The following is a 9,852-nucleotide window of genomic DNA, read 5'->3' on the forward strand; positions in this document are numbered from 1 at the left end:
TCCAAATCAAATCTAAAATTTAAAAAGGTACTAACTAAAGATAGATAAAAACTACCAAAATCTAGCAAATCACAATAAAAACTCATAAAATCCTGAATTAAATAAAAATCCAAAAATTCAATAAAAATACGATAAAAACTAATTAATACTCTCAAAATAAAATAAAATACCCAAGAAAAAATCAAGAAATAAACAACTTAAATCCTAATCAAATCTAAAATTTAAAAAGGTCAACATGTGCTTGGATAACTTGTTGGGTTTTTCTACATATTTTTGGTCAACATGTGATTTTTTTTATAAATGCCTTAAATTTAAATCCAGTTACCTATTCAAAAAATTCATTCAAACGACTTTTTGTGTTTTCCAATATACATTTTTTTTTAAAAAAATATACACTAACTATTTAGAATTATTCAATTTGTATATATTTTATTAAAAACAACATTCAATACGATGCTATAACTAATAAAATAGGGTCAGGAATAACAAAGTGAAGTATGCAACTTTAGATGACACTATGTCAGAGAACTATATCACTGTCGATTAAACAACAAAACTACATGCATATGTATACAGTAACAAACACTGAAGTTGTTAAATTCTAGAGTGCAGTCCACAATATAAAGGAGGAAAATCCAAAAAAAGAAAGGTGAGCAATAACAATGATCACAATTCAAATAACATATCAAAAACATAAAACACAAAACGGTTTCTATTTTTATGTTAGCTTACCTCTTCAATCAATTTATTCCTCATTCACGGTCTCTGAAACAGACAGCTTGAAGGTCATCTTTGAGAAGAATCTGTGCGAACATAGCAATTTCAAAAATTCTCACATCGAACCTGAATCAAAACACGTTTACTCTTTGTCGGTCAGGAAAAAATTTAGTAAAAGTCAATCATTCAATCAAGAAGGTAGTCTCCATGGATTAAAGGCCGCATAAAGCAGCATAAATAGAACAAAATATTGTCTATGAAAAGGGAACAAAGCAAGTTGTACGAATAGAGAAGATGGGGAAGAAGAAAGTCCTAAAAATGCAGAGAAGCTAAATACATATAAGGACTCTGTTGAATATCTGTTAAGATTTAGTTTATTATTAATCTAACAAAGAGATAAAAAGAAACTAAATCTATCTAAACCTATCTCTATTTAACTATTTAAGTAGATACTAATCTAAAATAGAGTAACAAATCTAAACTATATATCCGAAAATTCAATAAAAATACCATAAAAATTAATTAATACTCTAAAAATACCTGCGAATGACACATGGAATTTTTTTTATGAGAATTAACGTGAGAATGACACGTCACTAAGAATTAATCTGGTGCTGACACGCCATGCTAGAAGTTGTTCTTTTCTAATATATATTGATGTTTATTTTACACATTTCAGTAAATTTTTGGGGGATAAATGCACTTTTTGAAACGTTAGGGTTTAAATTGCACGTGAGCGAAATATTAGGACATTAATTTACATCTTTCCCTAACTGATATTGTTAAGAACTCAAACTCAAATCAATTTTTATATATTTTTTTAAGTTGTTATCCTCCCGACCCGATGTGGTGAAGGTCAAAAGTCTTTCCAATAGTGCAACATCTAAGAATCAAAGTCTCGACTTATGAGACATTTTTAACACTGCGATCGACACTCATTAGATAATCAATTTATAGTTTAGCTATAATATATATATATATATATATATATATATATATATATATATATATATATATATATATATAACCCTAAGAATTTAAATTGTGATACAAAGGGCTTGATTGTGTTTTCAGTTGTTTTGTTTTCAAAAGTCTTTTGTAAAATAATTTTTAAAAACTATTTTTTAGAACAATATAAAAAAAAACTTGTTAGTTTTGAAAGTAAAAAACAAACAAAAAAAACTTGTTTGATAAATTTGTTCCAAAAACATGTTTTAGAAAAAAAAATAGAAAATTTGTTTGGATCCATCCTCAGGAATATAGTAATTAAGATGAATTTTTTGAATCAAATTAATTTTCACTCCTCACACCCTAAAAACATAAAACTTGTTGCTGTTGGTTATGGGATCAAGAAGTTGCAGATTATGTTAACCATTGTTGATGACCTTGTATCCGTGTACTTCAACATAGCCATTTTCAAGCGGCTGACTAGTCCTTTTTATTTGATAAGCCTCTATCCCCCACCCCCATTAGTCATTTGTGTCTAGTTTGCATTTGAATGGTGGCTTTTTGTTTCTAGAAATTATGTACGAGTGTTCCCTCAAATATTATTCTTGAAAACTATCGATGGGTTTCCATTTAATTGTGGCCACGACCACTTGATTTTTGTTGGCTCAAGCTTAGAACGAAACAAAGTACAGAATGAGGCTTAGGGCTCGTTTGGAACGAAGGAAGGAAAGCACAAAAGAAAGAAAAGATGTGAAATAAAAATCCTTCCTTCGTTTGGTATGGCAAAAAAGAGGGGTAAAGGAAAACCGACATGGCGGGGCATGCGGTAAAATTTTCTTCTCAAAACTGGAAGGAAAACTATGGAAATGCTATAATTTTGCTGTAGTGACAAGTTTACCCTTACACAAATTCTCTCTCATGCAAAAACAATTATTAATTAAATAATATTAAAAACATTTTAGCATAATGACGTGAGATGAGGTGTAACTTTGTGATTTTTTAATCTGTTTTACGTCTTATTAAGATTAATATTAATCTTGTCAATAATCATTAATCAATAATTATTTCTACATGCATTTAAAAAAATATTAAAAAGTTTAATATTTGTACATCATTTTTATTTGAGGACATGAATGTCATTTCACAACCATACACCTTTCTTTCCTCTCACTTTTTTGTCAACTTTCTCCCATACCAAACAACCTAAATATTCATCTCACTTTCCTCTTACTTTCCTTACTTTCCTTTCACTTTCTTTCCTTCTTTTACCAAACAAAGCCATAGAGAAAGAAGAGGGTTATGTTGTGTAGAAACCCTATTTACCGGTTGCTGATAATTACGACCGTGTCATTAATGAAAGATAAAAGAACAGCCTGTTCTTCGTGTTTTGATGTTTCTGAAACAAGAATTAAAAATTAAAAAACAAAAACAATTTTTTTTCTTTTCTGATTTTTCTGTTTTAAAAACAAAATAATAGGAAACTGTTTTTAAATCATTTATGAGAAAACAATTTTATCAAGCAAGTTTTTTTGTTTTTAAATTTTATAAAAAAGAAAACTATTTTTAAAAACAGAATCAAAGTTTCTATAGGTTTATGTGAAAAATTTAAAAACTCATTTGTCACAAAACTTGTTTTCAGAAATTTTTGAAAACAGTTTTAATTTCAATTTTAAAAATTAAAATACCAAAATAATAAAAGATGTTTGTTTCTGTATAATTTTTAAGTTATAGTTTTTTTAATTTTGAATAAAATTTTATACAAACAATTTTTTCCTTCTTTTATTTTGAAAAATAATTTCAAAAATAGTTTCTAAAATCAATTTTAATATATTGAAAACTAAAACTGTAATCAAACATACTCTAATCTCTGAGTCTTATCTTATTTGAACAAGCACTGCTAATTAATATGAGTAGATTAAGCGGGAATTTTAAAAAAAATTAAAATTATCCAAATCAAAACTTGATGTGCTCATAGTATAATTCATTTAGGAAATGATTGATGTACCGTCAGTGTAATTTTTTTATACACATGCATACAATTGATTTTTGACACATCAGAAATTTATCTTATTTTAATTAAATTATGATAAATTACATTGATTTCTAATTTACTAACATTACTAACAACTAACATTTGCCTATGAAAAAAAAAACTAAGGTTGATTATTGTTGCACTAACTTCTCCTTTATTATAAATAACAAGATACTAACTACTCTTACTTTATTGGGATCATTGCACTAAGTTTGTTATTTTGCACCGACCTCCTATTATTGGGAGCAAATTAGGGTTGATCATCCCAAATTATCTACTCCTTAGAGCATCTCCAATGCAAGGTTCTTAGTTCTTATTTTTGAGTTAAGAACTAAGAATTGAGTTCTTAACCACTAGAGGGGATGGCGTGGAGTTCTTAGTTCTTAAAAATAAAAATTAGGTTCTTATATAAGATTACTTGCAATGGGGTAGTTGAATGAGTGTTGAAAAACTCATTCAACTGTTGAATGGCTCCAATGGGGATGTTGAAAGGGTTGTTCAATGTTAAACATGTTGAATAAATTCAACATGTTGAATGAATAGTGATTTGGTCACACTCAGTACACATGGCAAAATCTCATTGGTTGTTGTAATTTCCAGATTCTTATCTCATCCTAATTATTTGGGGTCAATTATTTCGTAGTAATTTAATTTTTTATTTAATTTTTTATTTCACCAAAATTCATCATTTGTTTTTCTATAAATAGAGACTTGGTTCATTTGATTTGGACATAGAAAAAAAATGACATTTTCCCCTCTAATTTTTCTATTTAGCCTCCAATAATTTGTTTGTTTAGTGTATTGTATTGCATTTTAAGTTTTTTGTAATTTCACTTGTTTTAATTAGTGTATTGTATTGCATTTTAAGTTTTTTGTAATTTCACTTGTTTTAATAATGACTATCCCTATATGTCGTCTTTTTTTACTTGCAAGAAAAAATTAATTAAGAATATAAAATTACTAAACTAGAAAGAAAAAAAATTAACTCTAAATTATTTTAATTTAATTTAAATCGATAATTGTTATTAATATATAATCACAAAAACAAAAACATAAAAGAACGTAAAGAATATGAAATAAAAGTGGTGGGGTAGGGTGTTGAATTTTATTAAACAAAATCATTGTAGTGAGTAAAAGTTGAATGTGTGTTGAATTATTAGGCGGAAGAGAGAGAAGATGATGTGGAGTGTAAAAAGTAAAAAAGTAGGGTGTTGAATGGATTCAACCATTGTACATGGTCTAACAAGTTTTACTTTTTGAGTTCTTAGAATAAAAAATTAATTTTTTCTCTCTCATTCATTTAATTTAAGTATTGAATTAGCATTTAAATTTAAATCAAAATTATATGGAAATAAAAAATATTAATATAATGCTATTGTGAGACCGTATGAATATTGCTAAGAACGAAGAATTAAGAACTCATGATTGAAGCAAAATCTGCAAAGAATTGCTTAAGAGCATCTATATCCATCGTACATTACTCACTAAAATATCTACACTTCATTTTTTACAATTCCCCAAAATGTCACATTATCTACACCACTTTACTAACTTTTTACTCAAACCCAAGAACTCTTAAAAGTTTCTATAATGGATCACACCATCAACATTACATTTGCATATTTTATTATTTATCTCCATTTTAATCTAATTATTTTCTTTTGAAAGATCAATTATCCATTGATAAAATGATTAGTTACAGATAGCGTGGCTTGAGCTCTGAGAATGCAAGCAAAACTCAAAGAAGCAACAAGCCAAAAGACCTTACATAATAGAGCTTAAATAAGAATTAAAACAACAACGAGATCGCAGTCCCCAGACCTGAAGCGTGAAACTGTTCACCAAATGGAACATTCACCCTTTCTTCTAAAAGAAACCACCAAGGAGCAGGAATTTCACAACCCTTGTTTGCTAGAGAGTCAGCTTTCGAGTTGCCTTCCCGGTAGATGTGGCAAACTTCTAAACAATTGACTTCTTTTATCAAAAGGTCAATTTGATTAAGCTCATTGCTCAACTTCCATGGTCTATTGTCCCTTGAGAGGACCCATCCAATTGCAATTGTGGAATCGCTTTCAATAATCACATTTTAATCTAATTATATTAATTGTAAGTGCTTGTAATAAATACAAGCTCACTTTTCAAGTCTAGTGTAGAGTATCTATTCTCACATACTCATTTTTGTCATGTTGGAATTGAATATGTACTTCAATGGTAATAGATACTCATATGAGTATGTATTTAACATTAGATACTATCATTGGAGATGCTCTAAGTACATGTAGCAGTACGGCCTCGCATGAATAGTGCTAAGAACTAAGAACTAGCATTGGTGATGCTCTTAGTAGCTCTTGTGGGTGGTTTGGTTTGTTGATAGGTTTTTGGGTTGGGTGTTTTTTTTTTCTGGCCCTTGCTTGGCCGTTTACCTATGTTTTTAATTAACTAATAAAATTCTGTTTTAAAAAAATTAATAAGTTACATATTATGTACTCTTTATCTTCCTTCTATAACCCAAAAAAAAAATATTGTGTACTCTTTGTATATGTGTGGAAGTTTTTCTATGACCATTTGAGATCATTAATACTCACTTGGGAGACTCTTATTCCCTTGCTTTTATTCATAGCTTGGGGGTATTAAGAAAAAAATTGAAGAGCAACGGAATAGAGATTGATTAATATAGAAATAACATGGAGGAAAAAAAAACCCAAGCAACACGTAGGCCACCAATGAGAGCAAATTGAATCCTCTCCAACTAAACTGCTAACATAAACAATTATTCTCGCAGGTGACTTATAGCAGTCCAGCCACATCATGACAGTCCCTCATAGACTCAAAACAGCCAATCAAGAAGCTAAGAGCACATTGGGGAGAGCCATACAGGTCAAGGAGCTCCAGCCAGAGTGTAACAACAACCGCACTAGATTTGGGAAAATAGAAAGCAAGTAGCAGAAACAAACATAATTAATGAGAACCCAACACAGTAGAAATATAAAAATATTAAAGCAAAGGATTCACTCTATTACACCTGGATTTCGCCAAATAGTCTGCAATATGATTTGACTCTCTAAATATGGCTGACCCCAACACAATTAAGGGCCAAATCACTTTCGATAAACACATGGTGAAATTGAAATTGCTGGCAAAACAACCGAGCATGGAGAATCGCTTTAACTTCTGTTTCAAGAACCCACACCGGGATGCAAAAAAGTCCTAGTTTTCTTCTAAGAGAATTTCGAATCACACCCCTTATCCCACTTTTACCTGGATTTCAAAAAGAGGAACCATGGACATTGAACTTTAGAATACCTTCCGGAGGAGCATACCAAGTCTTGGACCTAACTCAGACCATAGTCTTCGTCACTCTTAATTCCTCTAAATTTGTAGAGAATTCACTCAACGAATATGTGCATTCCTTCCACCACGCTTTGATCCACCACATGATTCTAGCATATGGAGATCCCAAATAGATTCCATCAAGAAATCCCCATTTTGAAATATAAGATCATTCCGAGCACGCTAGAGAGACCAGCATAAAGAGTACGAGATTAAGTCCCAAAAAATCGAATCTAGCTAATTTAGCTCTATAAGATGCCCATTCAACCAATACTTCATGAAAATGGTTTGGGCACCACCACACCACAGAACTCCTTCTCTAGCCATAACAGCAAGAGATGGTCTGTGGATGATTCCCTTGTGATCACCCACCCATAGTAAAGTGTCTTCCCCATCAAGTAGCATTGAATTTAACATGGAATTAAAGCGACTTTCTTCTTTCCAGCTCCCACCTGAACCTTGGCCTTCTGAATTCCAAAGTTCAGACCCATCGTTTGACAGCAAATAGACCAGATTCATTTACAATAGCTGACTTATTATCAGCCAAAGCAAACATACGGGGGAACAAGCCAAAACCTCACTGAAGTACCTGGTTTAATTCTGCACAGGAGTTGGCCGCGCAGAAAATTCTCCATGATCGAATCCTCCATTAAGGTCTTCAAGATATCTTTTTTTGTTTTTTTTTAGGATTTAAAGTTGGAACTTCCATACTATCAAATGATAAAAGTTAATACTTCACCAAAGTACACATCTGATGGTAATAATGTATAGTAGATTTGGAAAACAATACGCAGATAAAATGGATAAACAACCAAACAATTACATAACATACATGTTATTCAAAATTAGTTGTTGCATAATATTAACTAATTAAAAATGCAGTTACCTAATAACAATTGTAGCTACTAACAACCATCAGTAATCACTTAAATACTTAAATGAAAGTTCACACAATGGAGATATCCTTGGGCATAAAGTTAATTCGTCAACCATTGCATATCTAAGCTGTAAACTTCGAAGGTAGCTGCTAATTGTCATGGTCCGTAAAGTTGTTGAATTCTGCATAATATATTTGGCAAATTGCCGCTCAACTTCAGTGCCAATGTATTGTTCCAGAGAGCACTTTGTGAGGTGTGAAGTAAGACATGGAGGAACAACATCAGGGTAAATCAGAGCACCGGGAGGATATCCATACAAAACAAGTTCAAAAACCTGAAGCTTGGGGCAATTTTTTAACATCTCAAACACGAAATTCCAGCCGCTCACAAAGGTGATTACCACATGTATTAAATTAGGAAACACACAAACCACCTTATCCAATCCGTTCTCTCTAATCGTCAAAGACTCCGCATTACATATTGCTTCCAGAGGAAAATCCGGACATTCCTTCATAGATAGTAAATCTGCACTGATCAATTTTGGTAAACTTTTAAACTCTTCCTTAAAGAAAGAGTCATCAAAGTCTTCAGTATACTGTAAACAATGTACTTTCAAATCCTCAAGCATTGGAAGCCCATAAAGAAACTTCATAAGATATTTAGGTTGTCCCAAAACAACGTTAACCAGATGTAGGGTTTTGAGTGAGGGAAGCTGAACAGAAGAACGACCAAATATGGATAAGCATGACAACTTAAGAACAACTAGGGTTTTGCAGCGGAAAACGCGGCAACTCAAACTAACCTCAGAAGCCAGACTCAGGTCAAGGCTCTCCATTTGTTGTCTTATGAGTACATTTATCCATGCATGGACCTTAGCATAGGGATTGTCACTTTCACAACTCAATAATCTGAGACGAAACTTTCTTATAGGTGGATGCATGGATGGGTGGAGATCTCTAGCGAGAATAGTTGTGTTTACGTTCTTTATGAAGGACCAAGAGCGTATTTTAGAGTGAAATAATGTAGAGTCATAGTCAACTGACGTGCATAGGAGCCTCCACCTACGTGAAAGAACACTTGTGGCAACACTTTGTTTAGTTGGGAGAAAGGAGAGAATGTGATAGAGGATATCATCTGGCAACATGCTAATAATGTCTGTCATTCTCCCTTGATTCGTTTTCCTTGAGCCAGAAGAAGAGCGATTACGTTCACAGAGGGAAGCTGAATCACGCGGAGGCGAAGAGTTGATCGACGACGGTTGAATTGCGGAGGTGGAGAGGTGAATCTGAATCGCAGTCACAGATGAGGAGAAGCAGCCGCGAGCGTTGTTAGGGTGAGCTGTGAGGGTAATGACTAGGTGTTAGAGAGTTTGAAATATAAAAAACAAAAAAAAAATTAAAAAAAATTAGAATATTTTGAATATTTTATCCAGCAAGATAAACTTCTAATGATTTTAATCTAATCATAATATTTACCCGTAAAAAAATATATAATAATATGTAAAAATACTTATTTTTAATAATAAATTAAATTATAAATAACGTCTAATGATATGTATAATCAAAGAATAAAGAAATATTGGTTTATTAAACTAAATTTAATATATGAAAATAAAATAAGAATATTCAGGACAAAATATCATTTTTTTTAATTATTTCAATTATACTTGAATTTGTGAATAGTTTATTTTAAGTTAATTAATTTAAACCCCATAAAACCCCATCTCTAGAGTAACCGCCTCAAGTATCTTGGGCATTCATGCCTGCTGCACACCGGTTTTCGTGTGGAAGTCGTCGCGTGATCCTAATATTTATTCGACCAGCACTATGCATATGGTGCATGCCACATAGATACACATATCAACCATCATCTCTCCCACAATTTATATTTGTGAACTCTAATGGGCATTCGGTTAACTCTAACATGCATATTCTTGTACACCGTCAA

General features: G+C 31.6%; 1 protein-coding gene across 1 annotated transcript; it reads right to left on the bottom strand.

The window, feature by feature from the left end:
* Positions 1–7,942: 7,942 nt before the first annotated feature.
* Positions 7,943–8,740, bottom strand: LOC130719199 (FBD-associated F-box protein At5g38590-like). Its single transcript, XM_057569834.1, has one exon. It carries the CDS (start codon positions 8,738–8,740, stop codon positions 7,943–7,945), a length of 798 nt encoding a protein of 265 aa, XP_057425817.1.
* Positions 8,741–9,852: the final 1,112 nt, after the last annotated feature.

Source organism: Lotus japonicus, chromosome 5, assembly GCF_012489685.1.
Source record: "Lotus japonicus ecotype B-129 chromosome 5, LjGifu_v1.2".
Taxonomy (NCBI): Eukaryota; Viridiplantae; Streptophyta; class Magnoliopsida; order Fabales; family Fabaceae; genus Lotus; species Lotus japonicus.

Bases quoted from the DNA above. Each gene is read 5' to 3' on its own strand.
- LOC130719199 (XM_057569834.1), bottom strand. From the start codon at position 8,740: ATGGAGAGCCTTGACCTGAGTCTGGCTTCTGAGGTTAGTTTGAGTTGC.